The sequence below is a fragment of the Accipiter gentilis genome, chromosome 34 (genome assembly GCF_929443795.1).
Source record: "Accipiter gentilis chromosome 34, bAccGen1.1, whole genome shotgun sequence".
NCBI classification, from domain to species: domain Eukaryota; kingdom Metazoa; phylum Chordata; class Aves; order Accipitriformes; family Accipitridae; genus Astur; species Astur gentilis.
The window spans coordinates 12,602,428-12,625,892 of NC_064913.1; the positions used below are offsets into that span (position 1 = coordinate 12,602,428).

The 23,465-nt window shown below is 42.3% G+C and overlaps 1 protein-coding gene across 3 annotated transcripts in view; it reads right to left on the reverse strand.

Annotated features, from left to right (window-relative positions):
- The window catches only part of EEA1 (early endosome antigen 1), a 76,279-nt gene extending 56,770 nt beyond the window's left edge, over positions 1-19,509 (reverse strand). For 2 of the 3 annotated variants that reach the window (XM_049791995.1, XM_049791998.1), the window contains exons 1-3: positions 19,324-19,509; positions 10,627-10,719; positions 7,513-7,635 (exon numbers count right to left, since the gene is read on the reverse strand). In XM_049791995.1, coding sequence (XP_049647952.1) covers positions 7,513-7,635; positions 10,627-10,719; positions 19,324-19,347 — 240 coding nt within the window. In that variant the 5' untranslated portion in view covers positions 19,348-19,509. The remainder of the gene's footprint in view (positions 1-7,512; positions 7,636-10,626; positions 10,720-19,323) is intronic. The other variant, XM_049791997.1, reaches the window with a different exon arrangement.
- Positions 19,510-23,465: the final 3,956 nt, after the last annotated feature.

A 23,465-nucleotide genomic window follows, 5' to 3' on the forward strand; every position in this document is an offset into this window, starting at 1 on the left:
TTCTTATATTTGAAGAAGGAAGCTACCATATAAAACATGCACAGTTACACTTTTCAAAAGGCTCTATTTGCCAAGAGACACTTGGTAGATTTCATTTTAAAATGCATTTAGGAGTTACTCTACATAAAGCACAGCCACAGAGAAGTGAAAGGCAATTCATATTCTTCATTTAATAAAAGCAAAGACATCACTTACAGCCCCTGCAGCACTGCATCATAACTCATAACTCCCTAATTGATGTTTCTAATTGGGCTTTATCTTTCGCTCTACATAGGGAGAAAAGAGCCCAAAAGAAGTTAAAGGATGATTAGTTGGGTTTTGTTTTTATAAATACAGAATCTTTCCACCAGGAAATGACAATTTCTTGAATCCAAAGCGTTTTGCAGACACCTGTCAGTTAACAGAAAATAAAAATAAAACCACAACCACCACATGCACAAGTTTTTATGAGGAAAAAGTTCTTAAGATCACCACAAAATTGCTGAAGCAAGACAGAGCAAGAATGGTAAAAAAGAAAAGGAATCCAAACCAAAACCCCATATACATGCACAAACAAGCCCCTAGGAGTCAGCACACAATTTACAGCTCAAAATAGACCCTGGCCCAGCGGTCAAGGCACTCCAGTGAGAACGAGAGAGGCGATAAACTTCAAATCCCAATTTTCTGATCCCAAGGGAAATGTTCTTTTTCAGGTGGACGCCTGTGAGCCATGCCTAACACCCAGCACCTCCACCATGCTGTTCACGGTGGGACAGGCCTTCCTCAGAGCAAAGACCCCAAAACACACCAGTTCCACTCGGAGCAGAACAGAAATTGCTACATAGAAGTTTTGTAGGAAAGTGTCTCACCTCAGCTTGAGTTATAATGCCAAATTTACCAAAGATCTCGGACTCCATGGAAGCACCAGAGGCTTTTTTACTTGCCTTTCTCAAGACAGACTTTCGAATAAGTCTGTAGAAGAATGTTTGTAGCTATTTTTCCCCTTCTAGTAGTTAAGATTTACTTTCAGGCCTGATAAAGTTAAGCTTCTCAGTACTCTCTCTCCTAAAAGGCATACGAGGTAAATGACTCCTTTCGGGTAACATTAATATTCGTACGAATCATTAATACAGTATTCTTCGGGAAGTATGCCAGGATGCCAAAAGCAACACTGGAAGGAAACTCTCGCCACAAGAAATACCGTATTTATTTTTATTGTACCAATATAATTTACAGGGCTATTAACTGTTGGAAGAACTTTGGCCTCCCACATCGAAACACGCTGCCCAGAGGAGCTGGGGCACAGACCCACAGGTACATGGCACACAGCCAGGCTGACTGTAGGCTACCGTAGAGCCCCCCTAGTCCTCAGGCTATTTCAAAACTGATTCAGAAATAGTATAAGTAACAAGAAAATTAAGGTACAGGACTGAATGATTCTGTTTCTCTGGGTTCTCCTTATATTACTCTGCAGGACTGGGGGGGAGTAGGGTAGTGGTATAAAAATGTATTTCTGAAAATTTCAGCCTTCTCAGAATATTGTCTTACTTGTAATGTTTTTTTCCTCACCATTCTGCACAAAGCTGATGTAACAGAGTTGTGTAGTATGACAAGACATTTTGAAAAGCAGTATTTTCCTTACTCACTAGCAAAGAAAATTGAAGATTTTCAAAGATATATCCTCAACAGGCTGAAGGCTTCCACTTGAGGTTTAAAAAATAATCAAACATTTACATGTAGGTGTCTACTCCCCAATCACTACCAATGGAGAGCTATTCAACACAGTTAATGGAGGAAGAAACTAGTCATCTGACCTAATAAATGTTTATACCATATGTAGGGTCAGCATAACAGCTCCCTGGGCTCCATCATCAATAACTGGAGCTTGAGACACCTACATATACATGCATTAAATCTGTCTTCATCTGCCAACTGCTCTTTTTTCCCCAGAGCTTTAATGAAATGGTCTTTGTAGAGCTAATATGAAATCTTGTCTTAAGCAATTAATGAGTGAAAGCACAGCTTACTTTATTCAAAGCTCCTTTTTCACAAAAAAAACCCAAAACACCTGCAGTTATCTGGCAGAAGGAAGATGACTTCTTGAAGAACAGTCCCACGGGCAAAACAGTTTTTACAGGATGGAATTCTGATTTGCTCATCTAGTTGAAGTCCAAGAAAAAAAGGCACCCTATTTAAGTTTGAAAGTCACAGCCATATCTACCCAGCTTCCTTTGCATTTTCTTGAAATATCTGATGACTGTCTAGTCTATTCTCCAGTCCCATTTTAATACTGCATAGAAGTGAACAAGTGGTCCCATTCAGGCTGCTATGATTGCTGCTGATCTACAGCTGTATGTGTTCAAGAGCCATATAGCACGGATAGTGCGCACAGAGCTCCTGCAACATCTTGAATTTTTATTCCAGCAATTATGTCGTGAGTCAAGCTTAAAGAAGCAAGGAACTTTGCTGTTTTCCACTAAGAAGTCACTTTTATTCCACAAACACTCTTCTTGGAAAATATTTAAGTACTGTGGTGAACAAACACCCCACACACCACCACCTCACCCCCCCAAAAAGAAACTCCACAGAATTTCAGTATAATTGATACTTGTACCATATGGAAAAGATCAGTGACTATTCTACCATATAGATGCTATAGGACAGCTAAGCCCTATCCAGTATGCACTTTAACATGCTTGGCATCCACATGCCCAGCTTCAAGTTTAAATAAATTTGAGCTTCTGGCTTTGTCTCTGACCTTCCAGAAATACTGGGTGAGCACTCAAGCCTACAGCCTGTTTCAGTGAGCCACATGAAGAAAAAGCAATAGCTGTGATTCAAGCCCAGAGCTGTAACACCTTCCAGCCATGACCTGTGTTTGCCCATGTCTCCGAATCCAGACTTACATTAACAGCTCTTTCACAACTGTATTGGTACGATAAGCTGTATGCTGCGAATAAAGTCCAGCCTGTTTAAAAACTGAAAGTAAGTTCAAGAGCTGTATGGCATGTTCACATGCTCAGAGGCATAAGCACTTTCCTGGAGCTGATTTTATTTTCTGTGTGTTGTGAATATTTGGAAAAATTCTAAATTCACCATTCACATTTTCCCACTGCAGGTGAACCTTCACAACCTTCCCTGATAGAAGATACCCATCTTCACCAGCATTTAAACAGTAACTCTAAACTAAAACTCAGATATTCTCCAGTTACAGTGATTTAAAGGCTAAAACATTTTACATTACAAAAGATTAGGAACTGTATATACTTAGGGCCAGAGGACAGAAACATACTGATGTTTCAGAGCTGAAAGATGTATCAAGTAGTTTCTAGGTTTTATTTCCCAAATACATATGGACACAATTAACTGAATCCTCAGGAAGTTCTCAGAGGCAGATGAAACTGTCTGCCTAGACAGCAAGGGCAAGACCACATTTTGTAATTTATTTCAGAAGTCTTACATACTGATTAAAAAGAAAAGAGAGAGAGAGATTTTAAGTTAAAGAATAAATAAATTAGGCCACTCCCTTCATATATTGTTAAAAGGAAAATACAGTTGACATTTTTTCGATGCCTTCCACCAGAGAAAGCTCTTTCCCCTGTGTTTACATAAACAGTAAGACGACAGTGGCTTCCTCAGATAACATCTCTATTTAATCATTAGAAAAGTAGGTTAAAAGGTCATGTTTTATATAATTAAGACCTGCAGTCCATTTCAATTTTACAACTAAGTATTTAACTTTCTGGACAAAAAGAAAAAAGGTGTCTCACTACAGTTTATTTTATACCAGACTGCAGGCTCCATGTATTCCCAGAAAAGAAGCTGGATTCTTCCTGAGAAGAATAGAACCAACATAATTTCTAGTTCAGTTCTCTTCTGTTGTTATTAGTATTGATGAGTAAGACTACAATTCTGTCACAACCTACAAGACTACAATTTTGTCACGAATTAGAAATTCTAATTCAGTGGATTCTCTGTTTCTTAAAGAAAAGTCGCATCATATAGCTAAATCAAATCAATCCATTATCTCTAATTCCTCATTCTCCTGGTATTGTTCAGATGTTGCAGCAAATTAATGTACTAATGTAGCTCAACCAACGATTTTTGTTCCTGTGCAAAGCAAGCAAGGTGAAAACAGCTGCCACAACCTAATTTGCAAAGGAACTAAAAGAGCAGCCAAAGAGAATAAAATATCAGCGTTAAAGCATTGACACAATGTTCTGAGCAAAACCAGCCCGCAACATTCCAAGAGCATCCATAATAACAGAAGATGCAATCAACTGCATCTACAATAAGAGACAAGTAGGAAAAAAAAATACCATAAGGAATGAGGTCTTTTCAAAGAAAGACAAAACACACCCACATTTTTGCACAACTAGTATGCCAATTTACACTCTAGGCAATCCTGCTATGAAAAGCCTATTCAGAAAACATTAGGGTCATATCTTGCTTCTATTAGCCAAGAAATACATATTTACTAAACATCTGGAAAGTTACGAGGACTACCCAAAAGACCTGTTTAAAAATTGCCTTAGATTTAGCCTAGTTGTAGATAAGACTAGATACTAACAGCCACTATATTCTAAACATTGCAGGGGTATCATACGGTGGGTTTTTTGGATGCCTCATGAGTAACTGGAAAGGGAAGTCTGAAACTAAGCCTCTGTAACTGACTCACTGTTTAGATGTCCTGAGCATCCAACAGACACGGTCAGGAAATGCTGGACATGGTTTAGAAATGTATCATTCCTTTAGGAAAAAGAAAACAAAACAGAAGAAGCCACATAGCTTTTGTTACTGACACCACTGTATACATGCAAGTTGGGGAACAATGTCCCTGTTTGGGAACATGGCAACGCGTGTGACTTCCACACGGCATTTGTTTGGCTGAGTTGGCTGTATATGGACAGAGAGACTTGCCAACATCTTGGTGGTTGTTCCTGCAGCTGAATAAGCCTTTGTCTTTTAAAGTAAGGCTTCATCAGTGTTTAGGGGGCAGGGGAAAGTATTTCACTGTCATTTTCACCAGTTATCATATGGTGCAACCCCTAGTTAGAAAAACGAGGGCTGCACAGGGAGCTGTTTAAGAGGAAGACCATAAATAAGGCTGTAGGTGAGTGGCGAGGATCCCTTCCCACAACAGGACATCAGACACCTTTGGAAACTGCAGGTGTGGACACCTGTCTGAAGAACAAGACCAACTCTCACTGCACGGAGGATGGAGAGGAGGGAAGGGCAAGGAGAACAGAGGGGCAAATGATCTGATTTACTAAAATTTTCATCAGCCAGGAGGTTCTATCAGTGGAAGACAGGTTAGTAAAGAAGGCTATAGGCAAAATTAAAAGCAAACTACTACTGCTTTTGTCAACCAAGTGATAATTTTTCAGGTCGCTCAAAGTGTGACTAAACACTGGCCTTGCAACACATGCTATCTCCATGTTCAAGGAGAATGCACTGGCAAAAAAACTGAACTTGGGAGCTTCTTCAGCATTGTTTCCAACAAAACGTATTTGAACTTTTCAGAGTAGTATCCACACACAATAGAAAGCCAAACACCAGTTTAAGTAAGCCAAGCTTAGCAATGCTTCACGTGCCTGCTACATAAGATGACGTTGATAACATTGTATTATTCTTACAATGCTGTCCCAGGAACGGCAAAGATGGAGTGAAGGGTAACAACCTGGTTGTGTTGCTGTTTCAGGATCACAGTGCGCTTGCTGCAAATGCAGACTATCAGTTTCCATCAACAAATGCAAACCACCAGCTTCTCAGTAGTCAAGTATTTTAAACTTTACATACTAATAATGATGAAAGCAATTAACAGATTTCCCCACTTTTTCAATGCTTCTATGCATGCTGATATAACAGAAGATCAAACTGGGAAAAAAAAACCCAACATATATATTTGCATTCTTTGTTTTGCACCTCTTCCAGATATTTAAGAACAGCTTTAGCAACAGTAAACAGCAACAGCTAGAAATGACTGAATTTGCATTTCATGTGTTACACTCAATTCACAAGTTCTAATCAAGTTTAAAAGCTGTAATCAGCTATTGACAAGTAAAAAGTATTGACAAGTAACTGGTGGTGGAAAAACAAAAACTCAAAGTGGGCAAGAACCAGCAGTCAGCTCCATGAAACTACGTTAAACACAACCCAGCTTTAATAAAAGAGTAACTTCTTCAGATAACCAAACCACCTCTGATGGCTCACATCCCACAACCAACTGACACCATTGCATCAGGAACGCCACAGTCCGTCACCAGTAAGTCACAGCTTATTCAAGTAAGGCACTTGCACTGTGACCAGATCATAAAGAAAACAAAAAGCTGACTTGACCACGAACAGAGCCCTACAGACGGTCCCTGCTTCAACAGGAGGCAGCGAAGAGTCAATCGAAAGCCAGTCCCCAGTTGTCCTGGCTCTGAGGAGGTCCCCCAGCACTCCAGCAGAGCAGCACAGGCTAGTTTTACCACAGATCCTGCTCACTTTAACAGATGACACTTCACCATTGAAAGGAGGTCTCAAGTAACTCAAGTTTTCCCTTCAAAAATAAAGTGTAAATACATAGCAAGCGTAGGGCAGGAAAAAAGCACTACTTAGCAAATGCATACAGCAACAAACACAATAAAATCACATCACTCGCACAACCTAGAATAAACACTTTGATTTCAAAACTAAACAAAAGTAACATCTGCAGAAAGAATGCAACACTTCACCTCCAAACAAACCCATTTTGTGCATGGCAAGCTGCCTGCTCCCAGAAGTCAAATCTACTCTCTGAAGGTTCACAGCAGGAAAAATTCAGATAGCCTAGTGCAGCTGGAGGCTGTTACCTTACAGAATCTAAATTCTTCCAATTAAGGAGTGTAAAACTGCACACTTTGTTTTAATTGTGCAGTTTTACGCTCCACAATTGGAAGAATGTAGAAATGCACTATTTATAATGTCTATTAACTGAGACAGCCTTTGTATTTTGTTGGGGGCATAAAAAATTCCAATAACATTCTAAGTAAAAAATTGGTTTTATAATTATTTTTATAATGTTGCTGCAATACATAAGGCTCTTAAACGTGTTCAAGAAGAGAAGCTTCTAAATTTTTTATCTTCCTGTCCTCTGTTCCATCTTTTACCCAATGTACCTATCTCCCACTAGAAATCTGCTTTAAAAATAGTTAGCTAATAAGAGCTCGAAACATTTCTTTTCACAGAGGATGTACCAGATCCGATACCACATTTATCACTATACTGAGTCAGCAAAAGCTGCTCAAAAAGAATACATCGGTGACTGCAAGTCTCCCAGTACTGCAAATGTTTCATGTGAGAGACAACTGCAAACCAGAAAGCTAGACACAGATTAATTCTTCTGCTGAATGTATACTTTGGAATCATGCATAAGAGATCAAATTATGTATCAGCAAGGAATCAAATGAAACAATTTAAAAACCTGACACCCAAGCCACGAGAAAAGATGTATGTTCATTTAAAGCAGCCCATTACCAAAGCTATTGAAACAAAATAAACAAGACCCACAGTAACAGCTGGGAGGTCACGAAGCTCCTGTCTTCCTTCTGTCCCAGCGTGCTCATTCTGGTAATGTTCAGACAGATCAGTGGGAGTTACACACACTTTCATACATAGTGGACAGATGAAGCCCTGTGGAATGTATATTTGTTTTTAAGAAACTAATAAAGACAAAAAAGCAGATCTGGAATCAAATGCTGTTCAAATTCTTATGCTGAAAGTTCTCTACAATCACCAAAAGCAAAGTCTGTTTTCCTTTTGGAAAGATAGTTTTTGCAAACCACATATCAATACCATGGAAAAGGCAAGAAGGAACAGTTATTAAGAACATGAAAATAAACAAATCTAAAACACACTTTAAAGGCTAGCACCATGCTGCGTACTACTATGTTTTCCAGACACTCTTGGTACCCCCTTCATGTGACAGAGGAATAAGCTGCATAACAAATTGTGAATGGACCGTTATAAGGCTTCATGTCAGATCCATCAGTTTCCCACAAGGGTGTTCAGATGTTTCACAGAGAAAGAAAGACAAGAGTGGTGCAGTGAAATTGCAGAAATACCCCTCTAAATTAATAAGCAAGTTTGCGGTAGCAGGAGAGGCCTAGGAGCCAGCACAGCTGCACACCTGCCTGGCACGGTCACTTAGGGAAAAATACGTACCTTCCTTGGTAGAATGAAAAAAAAACCCCAAAAAAACACCTCAGTAGAATGAAAAAAAAAAAAAAAAAAAACAAAACCCACACCTCAGTATGCTCACCAGATATTTACCAAAGCCAAAAGTTAAACTGGTTTCTGAAGAACAACAGCTTTACATCTTCAAGACACACGCTACATGCTTAAACCCCTAGAAAAAGCAGGGTGGAGAGTCAAGTGCTCTGCCCCACGCCGCTGGCCGGAGGATGCCTGCACCTCGGTGGCAGAGCACTACAGAGGCAGGCAGAACAGACCGAACACAATCCTCCGTGCATCCACGGAAAGGTTAAGGCCCCCTCCAAGAAGAATGTCTGTGGCACACGCGTCTAGCTAACGGAGCCACATTACACTAATGAAAGCGTAAGCACGCCAGCGGACTCACTGCAAGCATTGAATATTTAGCAACCCTGTACTGCAGACAGAGTTGCACTGGGACCTAAGCTACAAATGTAGGATAGGTTCAAACGCTTCCTCCTTGGGCAGACTGTACAGTGAATAAAAGATGTATCTAGACTGGACTACAGGTCTACATGTGATCTGAAGTACTGACGCGGCCACAGACGTGATTAAGAGACCTTCACCTCTCCTTGAGCAAGGAACAGTTTGAATTCAGACTTCCGCACTCCTTTTGTCTCATACTAGTATTCTCAAAAATCAGGATTGACTTCCACCAGGCTTGAGGAGGCAGAAAACATGAGACTCTGCACAGATTTAATAATTATTCTCCATTTGAATCTTGCAGCAATACAAATTAGAAACTCTAGCCAAGAAACTGGAGTGAAAATAAGTCAACTGGATTTCTGACTTTATGTAATACTGGAGAACCAGGCAGGAACATAATGATAAAATGGAGAGCAAACGTTCTGCAAAGTCTGGCTACGGTGCTCCTGGAGAGAAGCTCCCAGAGAGCTAACACCTCAGGCCAGCTGCGCAGGAAAAGACCCACAGAAAAGCTTGAGTTGCATGCAGTAACGCGTGAATCGCAGGAGCGTAAAAACCCATCACCAGCTTCAGAGCTCAGTTTCAAATAGTTTTTGAAATAGTTTGCTAAGGAGAACACCCCACTTGTAATTAACGCAACAGATGGTGGAATTACTGACAACTAAAAGATACTTTTTCAGATTATACAGCATTGACCAGAAGTGACAGGGCAGCCTTTGGTCTGGCCCGTTTTCGACTCAGTAGCAATGGTGCAATAGTGCAGGCACACCACCACTTTGAAAGCTTGTCCTATGTCAAGAAAATACTACTACATTAGTATTGAGGTATCTTGTGACGCCCACCCAGCTGTACAGTCCGTGATACTGCACTCATGTTAACAGAATTGTGCAATTTTAGCCAAACTTTGGAAAGAAGCAATTATCTCATTGCACATTTTTATGCCTTAATTAACTACAAAAGTAATGAGATTTTAGTCTGCAATTTAAGAATATTCATTTGCTTCAGGGACAGTGTAAATAGGCGTACAAAACAAATCTGGACTCACAAATGCGTGAAATGTGTAACATGCAGCAAAATATTAAGGAATGTCTGATCATACTGACTGTAATAAGGCTTCAAGAAATAAGAAATAAGCAGATGCACAGATCGAACACAATTAGGATTTTAAACAGCACAGTGAAAGTTTCTCTTATCTCTTATCATAGCAGACATAAGGAGTATTTGAGTCATCATACACTTTATTCAGTGTAAGAAAGGGCACTTTGCTCCCTTTAATGCTGTAATAGGAGTCATTAACCTTGCACTGCATTTGTATGCTAAGCTTGAAACATTTTCAAGCTAGGTAATCAGGCTACATTAGCACAAACTAGCTTCAACAGCCAGTGAAGTCAGTTTGCATTTTTCAGAGTTAATATTTGACAACACTGTAAATCCAAAGACATTGTAATATGGGATTGAAGCAAGAATAACAACTTATTCTGCTGGTTAAGCATGGCATACAGCACATTAAAAAAGGGTAGGATTTACAAGTGCTAGATTTATAACCAATACCAAACAAAACCCAACATGTTTGATGTTTCACAAGGAGGAGGAGGTGGTTTCCAGTATACATTTTAGCTTAGCAGAAGCAAGGTGGAAAGGGAGTACAAGTGTGATAAAATGTTAAGCCTCATTTTTCAGAACTCTCATAAAAGATTTATTAACAAGGAGTCTTAAGCTTATGTCTCATTGCTTTTAATTTTAATAATTCATCTCTAGGATTACAGGAAGCATTGCTTGTGACCATTTAGATAGATAAATCTAATTCACGGTCACATATAAATATGGCCTAGCCTTCCTTTTTTTATTTAAATAACAACCAATTCTTAGAAGATTACACTTCTGTTTATTTAGTACAGCATTTCGTTTATTCAGGCAGGGCATCAAAAGTTACTCCCAACAGCACCCAAGGTTTAAGACTCCAGTCCCACGTACAGCGTACAGTACCTCGGAGGAGCCTTCGTTGTTCACATCCACGGCATTTCCTGGTGTGGCAGATGAATCCGAATCCGAGCTCTGAGACCCACCTCTACCCGGAGTCTGAAATAGAGGGGGAGAGAAAAATGAGTGTCTGCAGACTGTATTTAATAACGCATAGTACGTATCCTATGTAAAGGCCTCTCTTCTACTTGCTGGAATACAGAAGTATTTTCCCTCCAAAAGAGTAATGAAGTGAACAAACTGATGAGTAATTACATAATTTTCAGTGCAACACTTCAACAAAAGCTTTTATCCAAGACTCTCCATGCATCAAAGGACAAGCAAACACCAGAAGCGAAGGCCAGGACTTTAAACCACTTGCTCTCATGAATGCTCAACACAAAACAAAGAATTGGGCTAAACTCTGCCCTTATATCACTCAATTTGATGTTAAATTAAGTCTCTATATCCAATAGGAAAACACTAGAAATTACAATCTAAACAGTTTCAGAAGCAGTAAATAGTATCATACTACTTTCTTGACAACTTGTCTACAATCTGAACAAGCCTTTAAATAATCGAAATACAGAAAACTAAAGAGTGAGGACTCTGCTGATACAAAAAGCATGCAAGCAGGTACACTGGCTTGATTTGGAAAAAATAAAAAATAAAAATCAAGCCTGTAGTAAAGTTAAAACATCTTAATCAATAAGACAACCTATAAAAATAAACTCCTTTGAATATGTTGACAATCAGAACAGTATTGATTTGAAACTATAGATTTAGAGAAAATAACCAAATAAATTTGAAATACTACATGATTCAACATCTGGATAGATGGATCACAGCTTATAATCGTTATTTAACTGTAACTTTGATTTGAATTTGATTTAACTTCTCTTACTCGTCTCCAGAACACCACTGCTTGACCAATGGCAGAAGAGCTAGCATTCTCACAGCAAACATCAGTAAAGAAATTATCTTAATACTGATATGCAATCCTAGTTTCAACAAAAAAATAGAAGTTTTTCATTATCCAGTTCCATGACGACAATTGCAAATGGGACGGAGTAATGCTACTGCTGTATTTTAGCCCATCTGGAAATACTTGTAATGTTATAAGGGATTTTCTAATTTAATATAGAGGGATTAAAGATACAAAATTTTAATTATATATATGGAAATCTACAGAGAGAGGGACAGAAGTAGATAAACAGTTTTCGTTTCTAGATCATGGTGTCTCCAAAATCGTATTTGTTTTAGAATTTTCTTGCTCAAATATATCCTTTTTTTTTTTTTCCAGACAAATCAGCTATATAACCTTTTATAAGATACCTGCAGCACGTGCGCTTCTCCATACTTTGAAAATTAAGTCCATTTTCCTGCTCTGTTAAGAATGTTCTATTTCCAACTTTCATAAAGATAACAGCCCTTTATTACTGAGCAAATAAAAAAATATGTAATAAAAAGTTCAAGTTTACTGATTAAGGACTTAATTCCCAGCGACATGCAGTTCAGTTTTAGAAAAGCTCCGAAGACTGGCCAAGGGGAAGTGAGGAGGAGTGACACAGCAAGCTATCAGGGCTGGTGACAGTAAGTGAAGGAGAGGACCATCTCTCCTCATTCCAGCCTTCTCTGGCGTCACCAGTTAAGTGATCAACATACACTGACTTTCCTACTCCCGTGCCTTTTTTATTTTAGCTGGTTTATGTTTCTAAAGAAAATAAGAACACAACATAGTTTCCTTCTAGTACAGCCTACAAAAGCAATAGGCAAGGTGACACAAGCTCTCCAAGTTAATAATAGGAGAGGCAAAAAAGGGTGTAAGCAAAGAGTACGATGCACATGCAAAGACATCAAAGCGAAGGCATTAGCATTTCTCCTCCAGGTCACTAATATAGACCATAAACAAGGCACATCCCAGCATGGACCACGGCTGCACGCTCATCAAGTTTTCATACGACATCAAACTGGGAGGACAGTTGATACCCTCAAGGGCAGGACTGCCATTCGGAGGGACCTACATGGGCTGGAGGAACGGGCCAACGGAAACCTCATGCCATTCAACAAGGACAAACGTGGAGTCCTGTGCCCAGGAAGGAAAATCCCTGGCAGCAAGAGGCCTCTCTGCTGAAAAGGACCCGTGGCTCACATCAGACAGCAAGCCCAAGAGCAGCCAGCAGCGTGCCCTGGCAGCAGAGAGGGCCACCAGCACCCTGGGGGGTATTAACAGGAGCCCGGCCAACCGACCAAGGGAAGTGATCATCCCCCACCGGCCCGCACTCGTTGATCCACACTGAGATACCGCAACCAGTTTGGGCTCTCCCAGTCTGGGGAGGACATTGATAAACCAGAGCGAGTTCAGCAAAAGGCCACCAAGACAAACTGGGGCTGGAGTACCTGCCCTGAGGGAAGAGGGCTGGCTCAGCCTGGGGCAGAGACAGCTCAGGGGGGGCCTAGCAGCAGCCCCACCTTCATCTATGAGGAGGTCATCAGAAAGAGGAGGCCAGGCTGCTCCCACCAGCGCACAGTGGGAGGACAGGACACAAAAACTGGAACACGAGAGGTTCCCACTGGACGTAAGCAGAAGCTTCTCCAGCATGAGGCCAGGCCTGAGCAGCCTGCTCCTGACCTCCGAGCTGGTCCTGCTTGCAGCAGGAGCTCAGACTAGAAAGCCCCTGAGCTCCCTTCTCGCCCAAATTGTTGTGCGAGCTCTGAGGCGCTGCCCTGTGGAAACCCACGTCCTGCAGGAGAGCTCTGAAACCCAAGTTAAGTAACCCCGTTAATGAAGACATGGATTGTGTGCATTGACAGCCAGAGGGACAATAGCTAAAACAACTGGTAAGGTGTAGCCAAGTTTCTCAGTAAGGCAGATAAGTTAGAATATTGCATCTAAACAGTTATTGCATAATCCAATAGAATATTGCATAAACAGGTTTCTTGGGTTTAGATAGTTCAGAAGTTCCCTTTCTATGCAATCCAGAAAACACACTCATGCAACCCAGAGGTAAGGCTCGCTTGTGAACCCATTTTGTGCAAGAACAAAGAATCCAAAGAAGATATATATACACTTATGTCTGCATAAGGGAAGATGAAGAGGTCAGGTGTCAAAGCTTTCTTCCATAAAGGAGCTGAACTTTCATGATATAATTTTCTTATTGAGAGGAATTTTTAAAAAGGCTTTAGAAATCTCAACATGATAAAAAGGCTTTTGTATGGCAGTTAGCTATGGTGGCTGTTCTGTTCTACAAAGCCTGGAAACTGGGACCCCTGTCTGTCCCAGCATCTACATCCACAAGTAGAAACAGGATGGTTTGAAATGGAGAAAGCATCAGCATTAATGGATATGCACTTCTTTACCAATGCTTTACAAAAAGACTCTTGTTCCACTCTTCAGCTCCAAAAACTGAACAACGCGCCTTCACGTAGCCTTGGACAGAAAGACACAAGAGCAGAGGGAGAACCTGAACAAAACCTGATAGCCTGGGCAACGGCAGTAAGAGATGGTCCAACCATCTCTTTAGATGGGCAGCATATACCTTCCACTTCTGCAATACCTGAGCGGATGCTTCCAGCATACCTAACGAATCATCTCGTCCCAAACCCAAGAGTCTCCTGAGACAATTAACACAGTATTTTCTTCACTTTATATCGTAACTTCTTATACAACGCTGCTCTGCATTTTTAATCGCTCATCACATTTCACCCCAGAGTTGACTGCATTTCACAGCGAGATTTGCATATTAAGTTCTGCTAGTTCTAGCACTACAAATTGGAGATTACTACAACCTCCAAGATGAAAGCTCTTATATTAAAAGTACAGTGTTATTACTACGTGGTTGATTAAAGTATTTGCTTTAAAAAACACTTCAGACATGCTATAATCACACTAAGAGGCACCGCATGGCATGTCCTATTACACACAATATACAAGACAGAAATTATTAAACAGTACCTGGTAAAATCCCTTTAACCTTTCAAAAAACAATGTGCGAGAAAGCGTATTTCCAAGCTAGATTTAGAAAGCTTAGTACAAATAGGTGGCATATTCTGGTGAGTGGCATGCGAAGGGAAGAAGGGTGGGAAGGAAAGAGGACTTTAAGTAACTTTCAAGATCAGGAGAAACACCCCATAGCATCCATTTGCAAAGTAATACTGACTAGCAAGAAAAAGTTACAACAAATTTGGAAGGATGTTCTGGAAACCAAGACCATAAATGCAATTAACTTATCTTTCAAGGCTGTAATATAATTGAAACATCCTTCACTAAGCAAATAAAGAATGAGGGACTGGGAATATTTTTTTTAATTGATCACTGCATGATCAAATAGGTTCACACACGTTTAAGCTAGGCTCCCAGACCACCATTATATCACGTTCCACCAAAAAAAAAATAATCAAATCACAACACATCAAACAACTTGGACTTTGTGAACTAAGGGAAGACTCAGAATGATGCTCTTTGTTTTCAGTTGGACTATACAGGAGAGCAAAAGAATGACTTATGAATCCCATAGGAAAAGTAAATTTTCACACAGGCTTCTGTATATGTATTTTTACAAAATTAACATTTGACCCTTAAAGGCACACCTGGAGTTGAAAGACTGATGCAAAATTAGTCTCTCACCCAGCGTATTTCTTTCCTAGCTGTCAGAGTTATATTCGTTTACTTTGTGGAGAAGCATATGTTTCTACTACTAGCACTAGAGTTGTAGAAGTAATATGCTAAACTTCATTATGTTATTCTCTGTGTTTTCACAAAACTGTAAGCTAATATAAAGAAACATCATTAACAACAAAAGGATGACAACGATTGCAGCTTGTTTTCTGAAAAGAAATAGAAAATTATATAATGAATGAGTTGAGCTAATCCATTAAAGTGATGGAGTATAAATATGGATCGCTACTGTGTCATTTTTGCATAGTCATTTATGTCTATAGCCATGCTCCATTCAGTTATGATACTCTTTTCAGCAGTTTTAAATTCAGAATAAATTAAACCTTTGAAAAAATACGTTAAGCCTTGAGAAAGTCTGAACAAATATCGATTTATACAGTTCTCCCAGCACAGATTTAAATACTACAGAAGGGTACTATTGTCCAAATGCATTAAGGTCCTGAAGCAACAAACAAGACACAAGAATGAGAAGGTAAGAAGCCCAAAGCCCTTGTTATCAAACAACTCTCGGTGCTAGAAACAGAGTACAGTGCAATACAGAACAGTAATGTTGTTTACTTCTGAAGAAGTGCGATGCTATTTTATGACTCTGTAAAATGAAACGACTCCTGAGGTCACAGGGCATAAAACCTTTCTTTCCCATCGTGCCATCGGTTCCACACAAGCAGACCTTGTGCCCAGGAAGACCCCTCAACCCCACAGGGAGGGCACGAGCACAGCTGCAGTTCAGCATCCATCTGAGTAAATACACGATCTAGGGAGTCCTGCAAGTATAAACGTAAAAAGAAAATTATAGGTAAGGCATGAGATGCAATGCATCCCAGACAAATAAATACCTCTGCTCCTGGGCTTGGAGTAAGGGAAAAGGCGACTGTACTACCCAAGTTGCAGCAATGCCTGCAAAGCCCTGTTCTCCACCTAGACTCAAGACCAAGAATTCAAGCATTGTTAGAAACAGAGCAATAGGATCTTGCCACCCAAAACCAGCACAATCGCTCACAGTTGTAGACAGCCAGTTAAACACAAAGAATGAAGACAAAAACTAATGTAAACAGTAGTCATGCTGGCCCAACAGATGACTCCTACACTACAAAACATAAGTGACGGGAAGAAGGCTCAGAAGAAGGTCAAAGTAATCAGTTTTCCACCAGCTGAAAATAAATGCCTCCTCCTTACAAAAAGTGGGTTTTTTCAAGTCTTGGTATCTTGCAAATATAAGAAGTGAGGTCTGCTTTAAGAAACCAGAGGCAACAGCCACTGTCCCAGTAGTAGATGAACAACAGAGAGGGGACACAATGGCCACAAAGGGCCTTCAGAGTTGAACACAGTAAAGACAAGACAGCTCTCTAAAGAATATGTTGACAAAAAACAAAGTATCTGGGCAGGAAAGTTGTGTCTTGGACATTCCACACAGATGGTTTTTGGGAAAGACTACCTTTTTCTAGATGAGCACGACAAACAATGCATGAAACTGAAAAGTGGCAAGAATGCATGAAAGAGGGTAGAGTGCAAATGTACAGAACAGATGGATTCCGGAGATGTCACATTGAAACATACGTAAAATTTAGAAATAGCTTGCAGGGAAAGGACCTAAAACGAGGACCTGGTTGAAGACAGCATGCAGATACTAACTTCAAAACTAAACGAGCAATGTTCAGTAGTAACAAGTATATAATACTTTCTATTTGGAAAATATGCCATTCAAAGTCACCATGAAGATGCTTTTAAAAACAGAAATTACAACGGTGGAAGAAATAAAAAGGTGATCAGGGAACAGAAGAAGTATAAAAAAGAAATATCTCGTGTTTTAAAACTTCAGGAATCAGAATTTCAAATAACTGACTAAAACTATAAACAGTATCTTTGTAGCTTTTGTCTTCCTCCTTTGCAGCTTGATGGCCAGCTGAGTTACAAAAAAAAAAAAAAAAAAAAAAAAAAAAAGAGGAACGCAACAAAGAATTCCTTTTTTTTTTTTTAAACATACTTTCATAACTCAAGTCGTATCACCAGTAATGACTAGCCATCCAGCTAGAAAGGACAGCATCACCTATAATCAAATAATAAACCCAGCACATATACAAGAAACTACATTTCAGCGACGGGGGGGGGGGGGGGGGGGGGGGGGGGGAGTGCCAGCTACATTAATGATGCAGAAGGGTCAAGAGAACATTCCTTGGCCTTCAAATTACTGCCTCACAGATGTGAAAGATTTTAATACTTATGCTCTTTATGAACAAATCTGACAGCAATCTAAGGCTCACTTTTAACACCAAAGTACATCAAAAGTCTTTTTCATACTTTGCCAGCCACAGATTTTAAGTCAAAAAGGTATGCATGAGGTTGTGCATGCAATCACTACTTTTATAAAAGGCCTAAAGCCCTTTTAATAAGAGGTGGATTTTTAAAAGCATAATTATTTGCACCAATTAGAAGATTAACACCTTCAAAAACCTTGGCATTTCTCTATTTATTTTCTGGGCAGGAAGAAGTCTGTTTCACCTTCGTTGGCAATCGGCTCTGCTGTAATCCTGTAATTTTCGGGAGCCACTGGGGAATAGTTATTTGTTTAAACTTTTCAGAGAAGATCGCTGTTTCTAACACATGAAAACTTTTGCACTGAATTTAGATTTGTATAGGAAGCGTTTAGCTGAACTTAGGGGCAAATTTCCTTTGGCACTGTATCAAGTTTTCCTCTGTCACAGAAGCTTTCCTTGACAGCCTGTTCTTTGTCAGAATCAATAAACACCCAGTTAAATGCTGCCAATATTTAATTAGGCCCGTACTAAGTTTCCCTGCTTGTTAGCAGGGCTTCCCATCAAACTTCAGGAAGGAAGTTCTTCCCTGTAAACACAAAGCTCCAAATAGACTAAGAGCGATCTTCACCTGCTCAGGGTCCCCGACCCAAAAACAATCTGAGGCACGCTTTACGCTGAAAAAGTTGGCGGTACGCATACCGACGTACTTTCTTCCCCTCCGTCAACTCTCATTCTCGCAGCAACGCTCCCTTGCACGGCAGACAAGGCAAGCGTGCCAGCGTTTCCAATAAAACACCCTTTCGCAGAGGCGTTACGCAGACAGCGCGCGTCGGAAGAAACGCCGGATAAAAGACGGGAGGGCAGCCGGTTCCCCCCTCCATCCACGAGCGCCTGCGGCACGACACGGCTCTCCCGCGACGCGGGATCTGGAGCGATGCCTTCCCACGGCCGGCCCGGCGTGACTCAACCCTTTTCGGTTCCATCCTCCAGCCCAGCAAGGGAGAACCACCGCCGACACCTGCCCTTGGCCGGCAGCACCCACCTCCCTTGACAGCTTCCACCACCCCGGCCGCAAGCGAACCGCAAGGCGGTCAGCACCGCCGCGGAGATGGACGCGCGAAGGTTTTGGAAGGCCAGAAGGGTTTCCTCAACCACTGTCACAACTTGGGGTTTGTTTTTTTTCCGAACCAGGCAGCGCTGATGGAAAAGCCGGTTCCCAACGCAAGGCAGAACGGCGGCTGCCGGGGCTGCCTTTCGGCCTTCGGAGCCTGTTCGCCCCGTCAGGGAGAGAACCCCAACTCCCCGCCGGCCGCGGCTCTCCCCAGGCCGGGCTTATCCCCCTGAGCCTGCTCGGCCGCGGCGACCAGCGAAGACGCCACGGCCGCGCCGGGGCAGGGCCCCCCCCCGCCGCCTCCTCCTCCTCCTCCTCCTCCTCCTCCTCCTCCTTCGCCCGCCCAGCCTCAGCGGACGAACCCGGGGGACGAGAAGCGCGGCGAACCGCGGAGCCCCGTCCCGTTACCGTCGGGCCGAGCACCCACCCGCGGCGGGGGGAGGCGGACGAGCCCACGGCCTCCGCGGCCGCCACGGGCCTACCCCCCCCCCCCCCGCCCCTCACAACCCTCTCCCGTTCCCCTGCGCCGCGGGCCGGGCCGGGTTGGGCCGTGTCGGCCGCGGCCCCGCCGAAGGGAGAACGGCCGGCACCAGGAAGCGGCACCTCCCCGCCACGCCACGGCGAGGCGAGGCGAGGCACGCCGCCCTCAGCGCCGCCGGGGCGGATCTCGTTTGCCTTACCCGCTGTAGAATCCGCCTGAACATGGTGGCGGAACCCCCGGATGCCTCTTCCCCTCACGGGCGACCGCGACCGAGACGAGGAGGGAAAGCTCCCGCCCCCGCAGGAGCCCGCCGCGGCCCGTTCGCTCCCCGTGACAGGAGCAGCAGCAGCAGCAGCAGCAGCCGCCGCCGCCGCCGCGGCCGGGGAGGCGGGGGCAGCCACAGCGCCGGGGCGGGACCGGCGCCGGCCCGCCTCAGGGGCAGGAGGAGGAGGAGGAGGAGGAGGAGGAGGAGGAGGAGGAGGGACGGGGCGGCGGGGAGCCGGGGGAAGGGAAACACGGGAGGCCGCGGCGGGAGGAGGAGGAGGAGGCCCGGCCGGAGTGGGGACCAGGGCTCCTTCCTTCTGTTGTCGCCTCACAACGTTGTCTGGAAGCGGGCCCCGGGCCCGGGAAGAGGGAAGGAAGGAAGGAAGGAAGGAAGGAAGGAAGGAAGGAAGGAAGGAAGGAAGGAAGGAAGGAAGGAAGGAAGGAAAAGCTAGTTTGGGACTTGTAGCTGAGGGCTCGGCTGCGTGAGGAGAAGCGCAAAATCCGTGTTGATTTTGTTCGCCGTGTGGTATTGAGAGCGGCCAGGAACATCGTTGCGTCACGCTTGTTCGGAGAAGTGGCTGGGAATTTAATTGGGAAGGAGCAGCCCGCTGCCTTCGAGCCCCGACCTGGCGGCATGACCCGTGAGGTGTTTGTAAAACACTCGCAGGAACACACACCGGCCTTCAAAAAAAGAAGTACAGCCCAAAAACGTCGGTTCAACCGAGAAATAATCCGCACCTGTAGGTGCTGAGGCAAAAACCCCCATGAGAAGTAGCGGGAGAGTTGCCGGAATACCAGTATCCCCCAGAACACGTAGCGGTTCCCTGTTCTGTTCCAAAGCTGCAACTTTCACACACTGCATGCAAGACAAAGGGTCACAAGTAAATAATAAACCCCTTCGACGGCTGATTGTGCCGCGTAGAACAAATATCATAGCAGAGCGCCAGCTGTGCTGCAAAGATGGAAAACATTTTTCTACTCAAAGGTTGACATTTCTAAGCACTCTCAAATCCTCAGACTTAGCGTGAGTTACGAGCGCATGACCAGAAGGATTCGGCTGCAGCAGCTTAAGGCTTGAGGCACAGCGGCGTTATGTGATTGAGCTCGGTTTGCTCCAGCGTGTTTCATGATAATGTCATTCAGTCCACGACTGGGGCGGGTTAAGAGCGCACACGCAGTTGGTAACGGCTTCAGCTGATGAGCGGTGACGTCTGTGGTCGCATCCATTACATCATTTTCATTTACATGCCCACGGTATGAAATGGCTTTTAAATTTGGCAGTTGGGTTTGTTTCTGAATTTCATACATGGGATTAACAATGGGAATAGGACTGATTTTGTACAGCTGTACAGTTCTTTAAATATCTAGGCAGCCTGTAGACGTAGATCTAATCCGAATGACTGCAAATTTTAATATCTCGCTCCCTTTACCAGATATTTCAACAAGAGCAAGTGACAGCCTAGACGATGAATGCTGAAGTGCTCAATGTGCCATATCCAGGTAACTTAAGCAGCCCACCTTTGCAACATATTTTTTACTCTCCTAGGTTAGCAATCCTGAGTGCTTAGAGGAGGGTGACAGAGATTTGAGGACACTAGTTAAAAGCCTTGCATCAGAGGAGGATTTTCTTAGACAAGTCTTGCGAGGAAATGCATGACCCTTTATTTGTGTGGATGTTTGTGTGAACATACGCATCCATCTCCCTGTCCATCCATCATTCCCTCAGTAACATATGAATCCACTGGCCAATTTCAATCAAATACAACAGAGCCAGATAAGGCTCAAAGACACTAAGTTCCTACAAATGTAAATAGGCAGCCAGGGAGAAGAAAGAGACCCTATTGATGCCCAGCTATAAAGGAAAGGCTGCAGCGTGACTGCCTTTACTAAATACCAGAGAACGCACCTAAAAATTCACTCTTGGGGCAGAGATCTAAGAAAAAAAAAAAGATTAAATTAGTCCCATTTCCAGTGGAAGTCCTTGGTTTTAATTATTGTGTGTATGATAATGCCTATGAATTCACATCATGTGCTGCCCTAATATTGAAATCTCAGGCTGTTCGAATATAGGTTATGTCCTCAGGCATGGGAGTTGTAAATTTTCATTTCATCCAACCTCATAAACTCTGTGACAGGTTTGGTGACAGGAGGGTTACAAGGTGCCTTTCTATGGAGTCCATTGGTGGCAGAAAGTTTCACACTGCAATCACAGCAAAGACTTTCCCAAATCCAGCTGGAAGCAGGTACTTCATCCTCTAAACAGGAGCCAAAGGCTGGAAGTCTGAACTACATCAAGCTTATGCATACCTGCAGAAGACAGCATGCCTTTATTTCAGGAGAGAACTGAAATCAGTCTTTCGACTGTACAAGCAGTATTCAGGATGGCCCAGCATACACCAGCCCCTTTCAGACCTTCCAACAGATAACTGCCTTTTTTTTTCTTTTTTTTTAAATGGCTATGCATATAGCCAAATAAAAGCAATGATTACTAGACCATGGCTCACAGGAATGAGCGCCCATGCAGCCTGCTGCCATGGCTGAGGGCCACAGGGAACCACCAACACTTGGTATAAAATGGCAGGGAAAATAATGTGTGGTATGCTCACAGCACATATGCTCACTTTAGACTTGTGGCCTATAAATTTGCAAAGATTCTGCACTACTGTCCTACATGTTTTCAGTGTTCATACAGATGATTATTTTCAGTCATGTAAGGTTCCTGACCTCAAAATCTCTTGACAAGCTCCTTGGGTTCATGATGTGCTGCACTGCAAAAGTATCCCATTTTTTCAAGATGTTGCTTTTAAGTATCGTATTTATAAGAGGTATCAGCCTCTGATGGGTTTGGGGTTTTTTTTCCTAGCTCTTTAACTGTGCATTTTTGACTGTCACTATACGCTGCTCGTGTACTTTCCTCAAGTAGCTTTCAAATTTACCCACATCTTTTTCTGAGGCTCTCTCAAGTTAAACTATGAAACTTAGTTGAAAACAGTTTGTTTAAAGGATTGGTACGTTAAAAACCATAATAACTAGCAGGTAAAAGTAGTATCATGTTAAAAAATCCACATCACAAACCATGGAACAGACAAAGAGAAATAATAAGATTAAAGAGTATTAAAAAGTTGCCATCTGTCTTCAAAGATTAAAACTTTCCATAAACTCCCCTTTTTCTCCTCAGCCAAGCTCTTCCAATAAACCCATGTTTGAGGTATTAGAGAAAACTGGCTTCTACACACAATTTAAATATGAACACACACCACACCCCCCAAACCCCAAGAAATGATACAACTTACCATATGGAAATTACTGATCAAAAGAAGTATTTTATCTTAAAACACTTCATACAAGGACAGCAAATTTTTTAGCTTTTGGAAATTGTTTATAATAGTCATGCAACAACTACTGTGCGTATTTATGAAATAGTGGCCAAGGAGTCAATACAGAGATTAAGATTATGGCCATCATCTCCCGTTCAATCCTCAATGATTTACAAAACCTGCCACCTGGAGTTTGGATTCTAAAATGATTGTCAAGTACCTAACATTTCATAAACAGATTAAGGTAGTAAATTTGTGACTAGAAAAAGAAGCAAGCTATTGTAAGTGCAAAACTGTAATTCGTAAGTGTTGTACAGCCTAAGTTACAACATTGCTGAAAACAAGAGAAAACATACATCTGGGATTTTCAAATTCCTCCAAGTGGCTTATGAGCATGTATTTCACAGAAAATTAGGGATTTGGGTGCTCCTAAATCAAAGCAGCGTTTCATCAAAATGCCTACTAGGAATTGTCATTTAAGAAGAACATGGCTGGACAAAAGAAAATTTGTGAAGGAAGAATGTTTCAGCTATTGATATGCTTATCCCTCAAAAATATTTGCAAACAAAGTATGCAGAGTGCAATTTGAATTCATATTTTCTTCATTTTGCTGAAAAAATACAACTGAAACCTGTCATTCTTGCAGGCAGCACCAATAAGCTTGAAGAGGCCAACAGCAGAAAACACTTGATGAAAGAGAAGTTCTTGGTGAAACTAGTGATACGGAGAAATAAGTGTTACATGGTTGGGATGAGACATC